The sequence below is a fragment of the Zalophus californianus genome, chromosome 5, assembly GCF_009762305.2.
Source record: "Zalophus californianus isolate mZalCal1 chromosome 5, mZalCal1.pri.v2, whole genome shotgun sequence".
In the NCBI taxonomy this organism is placed as follows: Eukaryota; Metazoa; Chordata; class Mammalia; order Carnivora; family Otariidae; genus Zalophus; species Zalophus californianus.
This window is the reverse complement of record NC_045599.1, coordinates 34237271-34249513: the sequence shown is the minus strand read 5'-3', so window position 1 is coordinate 34249513 and position 12243 is coordinate 34237271. Positions and strand designations below refer to the sequence as shown.

At 41.7% G+C, this 12243-nt stretch overlaps 1 protein-coding gene across 7 annotated transcripts in view; it reads left to right on the top strand.

The window, feature by feature from the left end:
* Positions 1–275: 275 nt before the first annotated feature.
* The window catches only part of DIAPH1 (diaphanous related formin 1), a 93890-nt gene continuing 81922 nt past the window's right edge, over positions 276–12243 (top strand). For 5 of the 7 annotated variants that reach the window (XM_027606353.2, XM_027606351.2, XM_027606349.2 and 2 more), the window contains exon 1: positions 276–468. In XM_027606353.2, coding sequence (XP_027462154.2) covers positions 352–468 — 117 coding nt within the window. In that variant the 5' untranslated portion in view covers positions 276–351. The remainder of the gene's footprint in view (positions 469–12243) is intronic. The other 2 variants (XM_027606350.2, XM_027606352.2) reach the window with 1 other exon arrangement.

The following is a 12243-nucleotide window of genomic DNA, read 5'->3' as shown; positions in this document are numbered from 1 at the left end:
TTGCACCGCCTACACAGCCCCCCCCCCCACGTGGGTCCGAATGGTTAGGCCCGCCGGGCAGGTAGCTTGCTTCCGCGGCTTCCCTCCACCCCCTCCCTTCCCCCATTGGTAGGAGCTGCGGGTCCGGGCGGAAGTGGGGCAGGCGGGCGGGAGCGAGGCGTCGCCGTTGTATATTCATGAGGCGCGCGCAGGCCGGCATACTAATGAGGCGGGGCGCGGCGGCCGGCTGAGGAGCTGCTGGGCGGCGGCGGCGGCGCGGCGGCGGCGGCGGCGGCGGCGGCGGCGGCGGGGCGGGAGTTGTGGGGCGGGAGCCGCGTAGGCGCGGGGTCATCTGCCAGGGCGAACCTGGACATGGAGCCGCTCGGCGGGGGCCAGGGTCCCGGCCGCGGGACCCGGGACAAGAAGAAGGGCCGGAGCCCGGACGAGCTGCCTGCGGCGGGCGGCGACGGCGGCAAATCCAAGAAATTTGTGAGTGCCCCTCCCACCCGGTTTCCTCAGCCTGGCCCCGTAACCGCCCTCCGGTCCACAGAGACCCCCACAGCCGGCCCCAGGGGTGCACGCCAGTCTCTAGGGAGCCGCCCCCGCGCCTCTCTTTCTCGGTTTGCTGGGTCCCGGGCTCCACAGTCCGACATCCTACCCCTCCAGGACCTCGGGAAACCCCGGAGTCCTACCCGGCTCTCGCCCGGGCAGCCTCGGGGCTTTCTTCACCCCCCTCCCCCGGCCTTTCCCTCCCCGCCTGCAAGCTCTGCCCTCCGCCCCCATAGCCCGGCGGGTCTTAGCCCCATCGCTTCCCTCTCAGCCCCACTTCCTTTCTTCTTCTCTGTTACCCGCACACGCCTTCTCTGTCTTGTTCTCTGTGCTTTCCTGGGTCCAGTTTCCCTCTTACTCCTACTCCCCCCCCCTTTTTTTTTGGTATCCTCTTATTTGCTTCGCCTAAAGGTCACTTCCTTCTCAAGATTGATCCCTTTCACCTGCTAACTTTCCTCGCTCTTAGCCCCAGCTCTGGGCCCTCAGCCCGGTGTCACCTGATAATCCTTCCCCTCTGGAATGTTACCTGACTTGGGCCCTCCCTTCCCTCCTCCCTTGCATGTCCTTGTGATTGCAGGAATGGGTTCCTGCCCAGGTCCTATGGTCTTTGGGCATGACGCTGATTTGCTTCCCGGTATTCCTCCATCCAGGGAACCTGTCTCTTTGCCCTGTTGCTTATCACTTTTCAGGGGGTTAGAACTTCTCATGATGATGATGCCCCTCTTGACCTAGGATGGTGATTTAAACCTCCCCGTGGGGAGGAAGTTAGGCTGCAAGTCCAAGAAGTTTCTGAGTAATTGAATTGCTTTTTATATGTTTCCCATGATAACCATCTCAGCTCGTCTGCCACCTCCTGTGTGACAGGCTAGTGACATTCCTTTTCTGACCTGTAGAAGAGTTTAGCTTTCCTCAGGTGCCAGTGACTTCAATCCAAGTCTGAAGGAATACTGATATTCATGTGACACTATCATATTTCATTACCTTTGCCTGCAATAAATCTTTTTTACTCCTTTCCCTAGGGAGCTGTTTGCTTTTTACTGTAAAAGCTTTGAAAGATACGGGGCGCGATCCAAGAGAGGGAGTCTTGGATCTTAGTAATCATTTGCTAGTTGTAAATGTAGTTTTTTAGTCTTGTCTTCCAGGTAATTATGCCCCCGCCCCAGTATCTCTTTGTACTAACCAACTGGATTCTGACTTTTTGCTCTTTCTCTTTTCTCTTATCTCCAACCTTCAGTAGTCTGACCCAACTCCACAACTTTGGGAAGAAAACTGATCAAATGATGGAAACAGGAAGAAAATGTTGCTTTGGGACCTAGAGGATTGAGATGTGGAGAGTACTAAGCAGAATTAAAATAGTGACTCATCTCTTCCTACCTATTTCTAGCAAGGCAGGTGCTTCTGGACTGTCCTTTCCAGTGATTTACAGGCTGTCAGTAACTGCCTGTTTTTCATTTGGTGAACATCTTTTTTTCCCAGAAATGTTCGGTTAATGGTAGTGATGACCTTCCCCCTGTGGTGATTAAAACAACATTTCCTTATGTTTCTTTAGGATAAGAACTGACACTCGGAGCTTTCCTTTTAAAACTTAAGTTCTAGCGTCTATTGCTTTTTTATTTCTGTATATATATCTGTTATTTTTGTTTTGCTGTTGTTTCCATGGGTACTGTTTGACCTTCACCCGAATTCCAGTTATTCCTCCTGATATATAGTGAACTCTGACTTTTGTAAATGTTTTTCAAGTTCTTAAATAGAATTTTATTTGTGCTGTTTTCTTTAACACTTGTGTGTTTCACAAGTGAAATTGGGGCAATCTAAGTGCATGGTGCTGAAAGTTGAGATACGTGAGGAAACTTCACCTGTATTTTGGAATGTCCATGGAGTCTTGTATGTGCTGAGTGGATTTGGCTCAGTTTTTGGTATTTGCTTTACAGAGGGTGGAGCCGAACCAAGTTCTCTTTCTTTCTGAGGTGTTGGTTTTAACTCTTAGCCTACTGAACTGTTAAAAAAAGAACAAATACGGAGCACAGATAGGAGAATTGCATTCAGAGCTGGGGGATTGGAAAGTTTCCAGAAAAGTAGTGCTGCTTAACCCCTTTCTTGCCAACTGTAACTCACCTCAAGGCATCGGAATTTTCTCTTACTCTTTTTATGAGAAGTCTGTGGCAATGAGAGACTAGGAGGAGCATTGCAATCCACTTCTCTTTGTGTCTGTATGTATATGTGGGTGGGTGGAGGGGGAGAGATCGCTGGTGTGCTTTTGTTACCCTTGGCTTAGTTTTTTGAACTATAGGCTACAAGCAAACTCAAAGCTGTTTTGCCTATTCCACCTTTGCTAGAGTGTGTGTCCTCTGGAATTCCATTAAGAATGTACTTTATAAAGCTGCACTGGTTTGGACCTTGTGTGCCTGAAGGTTATTTGCTTCTGAGGAGTTTCTTACCGCTTCAGCTGCTCCGTACCTTTCCAAGCTTATGCAGGTTCTAAGTATAGATCAACTGAATGGAACACAGAGCTCGCATATTGCCGAAGATACACTCTTAACTCTCTGATGCATCTTGGGTGGAAAGCACATGGAGTCGAAGTTTAAACAGTGATTGGGAATCACCTTTTAAAACATTTGGTGGTTAGAGATGCTGGTGTGTGTGGTTCAAGCCAGGCTGCCTGGCATTCCCCCTTGATTTTTCAGGAGTCTTTCTCCTCCTGGGTCATAAGCATATCCCTTCTCTAGCATTGTTGCACTTCTTTCACAGGTCCTTACGGTGAAAGAAAATAAAAATTTTAAACGAACAGAATGCATTCTGATTTTTCAGCAGTGATGAATGTAGGTGTCAAATAGACTGCTGGCTGAAATATGTGTAAAGGAAGTAATTACAACCAGGGTGTTAGGAGGCTGCAGAGTATTCCTGCGTTTTATAAACTACACATTCCTTATAGTCAAGAAGTGGATGCATTCTAAGAAAGAATATTGCTTCCTGATTCAGTTAGGGGCATAACTTTGTAAAACATGAGTTTTAGCTTGGGATTAGAGAGAATAGAAGATACATAATTTTTAAAATCTTGTTTAATTTTGGATGTGTATATTGAATTTTCACCAAGTGGTAGTATTTTCATGCCCTTCTAAAAGCAGAGTGATAGTGAAAGTGTAAATGTTTGGTTGTAGAACCCTGTCCATGCAAAAAGAGCAGTCAAAGGTAGAGGATGTCAGGCAGAATTTTAAACAGATACTAGGGAAGGTAGAGAATATGAAAGAAGTGGAGTTGTTTATGCAGTTATCTGCTTCTCTCCTCTTTTTTTAATTTTTTATTTAAAACTATTTTTTTTAAAGATTTTATTTATTTGAGAGAGAGAGAATGAGAGAGAGAGAGAAAGCACATGAGAGGTGGGGAGAGTCAGAGGGAGAAGCAGACTCCCGCCGAGCAGGGAGCCCGATGCGGGACTCGATCCAGGGACTCGATCCAGGGACTCGATCCAGGGACTCCAGGATCATGACCTGAGCCGAAGACAGTCGCTTAACCAACTGAGCCACCCAGGCGCCCTGCTTCTCTCCTCTTAAAGAAGACAATAACTAATCCAGAAGGTTCCAGAAAACCCAGGAGTATACAGAGAACTTTATACAAGTCATGTGGGTTTTTTTTGGAAGATGATAAACACGGGATTACTTAGTTTAGAAAGAGACAGGGGAGCCTACAGGAATGTTTTTGAGGTTTGTGATGACAGAATGATACCGTAAAAATTGCCCTTTTTCCTGCCTTGTCTTTAAAGAGGTAGCACAAGGATCCACTTGATCATGTTACATTTACTTGTCTCGAAGGAAATCCTTCCTCGCAAGAGGTCAGACTGAGGGGATGCCTCAGAATTAAAATCTCTGCCCTGGGAGAGTTGATAAACATTGGAATACTTTTATTTTAAAAAGACCTGAAAATTTTATGACTTGTGAATTATGTTTATTATAAAACCTGAGAAAATAGTAATAAGTGAGAAGTGGTTTAAGTTTGTTGCTGGGCATTTGGGTCAGAATAGACTAGTTTTATTTCCTGTATGATAGAACAACCTTTTGCTATCCCATGGGGCCCTCAGTATTTTATAAATGGATTGCCAAGTTATTCCTGGAGAGTTATATTTTCAGTGAAATATAATGGAGGTTTAAAAGATAAGGTTATACTACATATGATTTAGAAGAACAAGTTAAAATCATGTTTATTAACAAGAGATAGTAGGTATTATAAAGAAAAAAAAGGTATGTATATGCAGATGGTGTTTTCTCCCATTTTATGTCTCAGCTGAAGTCATTCTTGACTACAGAAAGCATTTCTATTTGAAACAAACCATGTATTACTTACCTGTTCTTCTTTATTATAGTTGAGCCTCCTCTTCCCACTCACTCTTGTTTGACAGCAGTAGGAAAAAAATTCACCTCTTACTAATGAGCAAAGCAACATTTGGTGTTTGCCTCTACTTAGGGTTAGATGAGACAAAGCCAACCCTCTCCCCTTGCCCAGCTACTATCATCCCCTCTGTCTTTGTTTTTATTCCCTCTCTGCTTCTCTGAGGGCTAGTCCCAGTCCCATCGGCGGGCTAGGCCTTTGAGGAATCAGGAATGGTAAATCTGTTGATACTAACATTTCTTAAAACTTCAAAGCTAAAATTGAAAAATGAATGTTTAAACACTGGGAACGTATTTTGCCTTCTTTTCCACCTCTCTTTTACTCTTTCTTTTGGCAAACATTTTATTAGAGGAATCCTTTTTAATAAGGTAAAAGAATTACTGAAGGAAAAGAGAAGTATTAGGACCAATATTTTTATGAATTTTACCATAGATTACAGGATAATTGGGTGTATCATTGTTCTTTCAGCTTTGAGATTCTTCCATTCATTATTAAAGCTTGCTGTGAATGGTAGCCTTAAAATTTTAGTGTTGGAAGGGACTTTAAATGCCATCAAGCCCAAACACCCACTCAGTGCAGCAGTCTCTTATGTTTAGAGTTTGGAAACATCAGGGGGCTATGGGGTGGATATTGGATAAATGAATGGAGGAGGAGAAGCAGAAATTTTGGACTCTACGTTTCCTTTAGTGAATTTCAGGATCTTGGAATAGGTAGAGTAGTAGAAAGAGATTATATAAGAGGAACAGATACACTAGAAGCTATGTGATTGAGAGGGAAAAGGTTGAAGAAACTGGCTCTGTGTTGCTTGGCTCACTGACAATCACGGAGTTTTGGTTTGTCCTATAAATATTTGCTTAAATTTCTTTCTTCCAAGAAGGGGGATGGAACAGATAAGGGGAGACAAAAGAAACTATAACGGAACTAAATTAAGAGAAACACATGGCATTCTTTTGTGGAAGCATTGTGTTTTTTTGTTTTTGTTTTTTTTTGAGAGCTATCATCAGTGTGTGGGGTGGAGGGGAGGGAAGGACAGAGGAAGAGGGAGAGAGAGAACTCAAGCAGGCTCCACGACCAGCATGGAGCCCAATGCAGTGCTTGATTTTACGACCCTGAGATCATGACCTGAACCAAAATGAGGAGTTGGACACTTAACCAACTGAGACACCCAGGTGCCCCTGTGGCAGTGTTCTTATATGAAAGATAGGAGATTTCATCCGTGGTGGTGGTTATAAGTGGTCCTTAGGTGGTAGTGACTTTGGCATTTTGTTAAGGTAGCAGATAGAGGGGAGTTTATGGTGTCCTGGATTATTTTTCTGGACTTCTTTTTTTTTTAAATATATAATGTATTATTTGTTTCAGGGGTACAGGTCTGTGATTCATCAGTCTTACACAATACACAGCACTCACCACAACACTTTTTTTTTTTTAAGGAATTTCTATTAAGCCATGCAAGGCCTGGATGAATTTTAATTTTTTTAAGAGATTTTATTTATTTAAGATAGAGTGAGAGCAAGAGACAGAGAGCGGCCCAGGTGGCGGGGAGGGTAGAGAGAGGGAGAAGCAGGCTTGCCGCTGGGCAGGGAGCCTGATGCGGGGCTCGATCCCAGGACTCTGAGATCATGAGCTGAGCCAAAGGCAGACATTTAACCGACTGAGCCACCCAGGCGCCCTCTAGATTTCTGATAGTGTGATTTATTCCCTATTTTAGAAATACTGCTGTGTGAAAACATAGAATTTACATTTTCTTTAAGATTTAACATACTTTAAGGATCCAACATCGGATGATTTATAAACTGTCTTTGATCCTGAAGGTCATAGAAAACCAAGAAGTATACCTTAGTATTGGCCTTAAATCTCAGATAAAGCTGCTTCCCCCACCCCCCGTAGGGCTCTGTTTAACTTTCTAAAAAACTGCCAAACTGTTTTCCAGAGTGACTGTACCGTTTTATTATCACAGGCAATATATGAGTTCCAGTTCCTTGCTAACTCTCACTATGATGAGCCTTAAGTTTTAGCCATTCTAGTGGGTGTGTAGTGGTATTTCAGTGTGGCTTTAATTAAATTTGTGTAATGTTGAGCATCTTTTACTGTGCTTATTCGCTATCTGTATATCTTTGCTGAAATGCCTGTTCAAAATTTTTGCCCATTTAAAATGTCTTATTATAGTCTAAATGCAAGTCATTTGTTGGATATGTGTTTTACAAATATTTTCTTTCTCCCGTGATCTGCCTTTTCATTTTCCTTTAACACTGTGGTATGAAGAACAAAAGTGTTTAATTCTGAAGTCCAGGGGCACCTGGGTGGCTCATTCGTTAAGCGTTCTGCCTTTGGCTCAGGTCATGGTCCCAGGGTCCTGGGATCGAGCTCCACATCGGGCTCCTTGCTGGGCGGGAGGCCTGCTTCTCTCTCTCCCACTCCCTCTGCTTGTGTTCCTGCTCTCTCTCTATCTCTCTGTTAAATAAATGAAATCTTTAAAAGAAAAATTTTTTTTGAAGTTCAATTTTTTAAACTTTTTGCTTTTTGTGTCATATTTCAAAAATCTGTGCTAAAATCACAGCCCCTAAGATTTTCTCCTTCTGTTTTCTTCTAGAAGTTTTATAGATGAAGCTCTTAAGTTCTCCACTTTTCTGCTGTGGATTTGTTGTTATATTCCACTCACGCTGCTTGGGGCATAAATTTTCACCTGTAGGCAGAGAGAACATTTCTGATACTCAGGATTGGGGGACCTTTGAGATTCAGTTTATCATGGTGGCATTTTCATCTTAATATGTGGTGTTAGAAACCTTTTGTCTCGTGTACTCCGTTTGCTTCTGTATAATGCCCGTCTTCCTATCTATAAATATTGTATGTTCAGCGTCTTGTTAGATAGGAAGATGAATTCATCCCAGATTGGAAGGACAGGGAGTAGTAATAACAACAGCAGCAGTAATAAGAGCCTTTGTTGCGTACTTATTACAGCCCTAGGACTGTGCTAAAGAGCTTTAGATTCATTATCTCATTAATCTCTACCTCAGTCTTATAAAGTAGGTACTATTGTTATTCCCGTTTTATAGGTAATTGAACTGAGACTCAGTGAGATCAAGCAACTTGCTTTAGCTTGTCGAACTGGAATTCGAACTGCGATCTAGCTGATTAAAAAAAAAATCTTATTCACTACATTGTACCGACATTTTACAAGTGTCCAGTTTTTGCACCTGGAGTATAAAAGTATTCACTCCTAGGAATTTCATAGAAAATTTTGATGTCATCTCTTTAGTTATTTGATGACTGTAGTCGATTAAAACTGGGCTCTCCTCCAGTTCATTTGGTGGGAAAGAAGTACTGGGTCTAGATGGACAAAGTGCAGTGGTTAAATGGGTAACTGCTTTTTGCATTTAATAATGTAGACTTTGAAGTCATTACAAGAATTATAATTAAACCTTTCTTAAGCATGAAGAGGTAGCTGTTTCAGTGCATCAGAACCAATCTTTCCTCTGGCTCATGAGTTATTAAGAAGTTGTCAATTACTATTTTTAAAAATGCAATCTTATCTTCTTTTAAGTGAAACACCTCTAACAGCATCACTTGTCAGTTATTGTAGTTGTTTAAATTGATGAGAGCAGCAAGCGGTGGTGACAAATGGGAAGGAGGAAGCTGTTGTTAGACCACCTCTAATAGTTATCTTTTCTGTATTTTAGAATTGGCATATGATATCTTTAAAAATCCTCTTTGTGGCCCTGAAACTTGACTCTAAGGATTGTGAATGGTTAATAACTCCAGGGTCTCTTCTGAGTCTGGGGCCTACTAATGTTTGTTCTTTAGACCTGGCAGTTATTTGTCTGTGGTTAATAATTAAGACATCGCCAAAGGGATCCAGGTACCCAGAACTAGGATTTTCTCTATGACTAGTGGCAAAGAGTAGAGAATGGAGTTTCTCTTGTTTGCCTGAATCCACATGGATCTATCCTAGATCCAAAAGGCTAAAGGTCAAGAAGTCATGTTGTTGTCCTATCACATGTCCTGTTCAGCCCTTGCTTTTTATGTCATCTCAGTCATGTCAATAGGAGAATGGGTAGGAAAAGCTCAGAGGCTATGGACACAGAGTTTAAAAGCTGTAGAATTTCAGAGAAGTGAAGGAATTAAGTGGAAAGAGTACTGGACTGTGAGTCAGAAGAACTAGGTTTCAGAATCTTAGAATGCTGGAAGTGAAAGGGATGCTAAAAAAACCCTTTATTTTATACATTTAGAAATGCGGGCCTAGGAAAGTGGTCTGTCCACATTTATAGCTAGACCTAGGACTAGAACCCTTATCTTCCATTCCCACTGAAGTATTCTTTCCAAATAACTGCTGTTTAGTTGGACTTTGCTACTAATTAGCCATTTGAACTCTGGGCAAGTCATTCCACTTTTCTTGGTCTTTTCTTGTAATATTAGAGATTCAGCATGAACTCTTTCAAAGGTCTGTCCTTATGTCCGAAATTCTGTAAGTGATCCAGGATATAACTGTGGACAGTTAATAGTTAATTTCATAGAAGATGGGGGGTATGTCAGGCCTTGGAGGGAAATAGAAGGGTTGGTAGAGAAGAAGGGAAGGGATTTCATGGTGTAGGAAGTGGTGTGAACAGAGGATCAGAGACACAAATGTGTGGCTGTGGTAAAAAAAATGGCCCAGTTATAGCAGTCAAAAGGATTTATATGGGAGATCAATCGTTTAAGAAAGATGAAGCCACTTAATAGGGATTATTTTATTCCTGTTAAGGGCTTTTAGGTTCTCTTTCTGTAGAAACCTGCAGACAGCAGGACTGAAAATTAGTGTTTTGTAGCATGTCATGAGGCATGTTGATGCAATTTTTGGCCATGCGAGTGTGTGATGGTGACAGTAAATCAGCATATCCAAGAACAGAATAAGGTGTTCACATATCAGCAAATCATTTCTGCTACCTAGATGGAGTTTAGATAGTTTGTTTGATTTACAATCCTAATCAATTTTAACACACCCATCTTTTCAGACTTTGAGTGATAAATTTAGATTTTAAAAATACGACTCTCGGCTGGATCTCAAAGCTGTATAGCCAAATTGTGAGCTCAGGTGGGAAATCCCATCGTGGGGATAATCAGAACTTCTCTTTGGGCTGTATTATTTCTTCTTAAAAGTTTCCTATAGTGCAGTATAGGTTTCGATTTGCCCGCTTATTTGTTTTTTGTTGTTGTTGTTTTTAAAGGTTTTACTTATTTGACAGAGACACAGTGAGAGAGGGAGCACAAGCAGGGGGAGTGGGAGAGGGAGAAGCAGGCTTCCCGTGGAGCAGGGAGCCCAATGGGGACTCGATCCCAGGACCCCGGGATCATGACCTGAGCCGAAGGCAGATGCTTAACGCTGAGCCATTCAGGAGCCCCTTGCCCACTTATTTGAGGTGTTCTTTAATCTGTGAATGAAAAAAAAAAAAAAAACCCGTATGTATTATATATAATATATATAGAGAGGGAGGGAGATAACTTTTTGGGGGGATCTTATTTCCCATCTTGCTTGTGAGGTGCCTAAGCCCATTGGTGGTGTTTTGCTCACATTATCAATATCCTCTTATGTATTTTAGTTTTAATGTTAGTTTTGGGAATCTTGAAATGATTTTCAAGGTTCTCCATTTCTATGGTCTAATATAGGAGATTGGCAGTTTAAAAACATTAGTCCTCTCTCACCAAGGTAACTGAGGCAGAGAGAACCACTAGTGTTAACTATATCTGACCACAAGAACCCTGTTGAGAAAGTTTATTGTTATTCTTTAGTATCTTCTAGTTTTGTGTTTAATGAAAGAACATGTCTGCAGGATTAAAAATCTCTGTGTTATTTTACATAGTTCAGGGCTGCCAACTTTTATCATTACAAATGAGAGCTGTATTTGACCCAGGGCTGTAGGGATTGTTAGCATACATTTAAAGTGAATAATTGGTAAGTCCCCATATTATTTTAATCTATTAGTTTTATAGTATTTCAGGGTTATAGAAAGGTTTTCATAGAATAAATAAAGAAGACAAGGATGAGTCTCCAAGTCCTCAGGATATGTCTAGGTCTCCACAGAAAGTGCTAGTGACCTTTTTTTTTCTCCTTAAACTCTTATACTCCTACCCATAGCTATTCTTCAATTTCTTCATTTGGTCATAGAAGCAAAAGAGTGAGACTGTTTTAAAATTATTTCATGTTTGCATGTATGGGACCTACAGAGATATTTTTAGTTTTGTTAGTTTTCATGAAAGATGTGTATTGGGCTCCCCAGGCATAAAGGTTTCTAGTGATTTCTTGATTCTTGTATTTCAGAAAGATGGGAGTTGGCCTTAGTTGGCAGCTCTTTGCATCCGCCAGGGCTTGTTCGTTACTTACTTCTAGGCCCATGGGTGACGTCTGTTTCCTGTGATTGAAACCACAAGAAGAAGTGGTGAGAAGCCACTGTAGGATATGTTCTATCAGGCAAGCAGCAGGCATTGGGCTACCCTCAAAAAGAACAGTAGTAATTAAGCACAGTCTTTGGGCCTCTCAGGAGACCCTAGAAATGATCTGATCCAGTCTCCTCATCTTAAAATGAGGAGGCCACTGAGGCCTGGAGGTACTCATTTGCTCAAGATCATGTAATTAGATGAGCTAGCTTTTAGACTATTCACTATTCTCGCTCGCTCTCTCTTTTTTTTTAAAATATTTTATTTATTTATTTGAGATAGAAAGAGTGAGAGAGAGAGTGCACAAGCAGGTGGCAGAGGGAAAAGCAGACTCCCTGAGGAGCAAGGAGCCCGATGCGGGGCTCGATCCCAGGACCCTGAGGTCATGACCTGAGCCAAAGGTGGACGCTTAACTGACTGAGCCACCCAGATGCCCCTCATTATTCTTTCTCACATTTCTTTGTCACCCCTAATTTTTCTAACTGTGCCCTGCCAGAGTGTTTCCTTAAGCAAGAGTACTACTGGAGAAGAGTAAATACTAGTGGACATTTTGAATATGGGAATTGGATGTTGCTTTGCTTTTAGGTGCTGTGCTATGATTTTTTTAATGCTCTTTTTAAAAAAAATATATATATATACACACATATATCTTAAAACTAACAGCATCTAAACCCCAAATTTCTACTTTTCATTTTTTATTTCACTTAGTATTTGAATATTTTAGTTACTATGTCTATGCACAGACGTTTTTACAAAGTTGCAGTCATAGCTTACACAAGTTTTCTGCTTTAAAACAATGTATCATAAACATTTTTCTAGCTTTCTAATCTTTGAAAAGTGCTACTTTTGTTTCAAATGGAAATGTGTTTTTTTATTATAAAAGTGAAACACCTATTTATAAGAAGATATAGATGTGTATAAAAA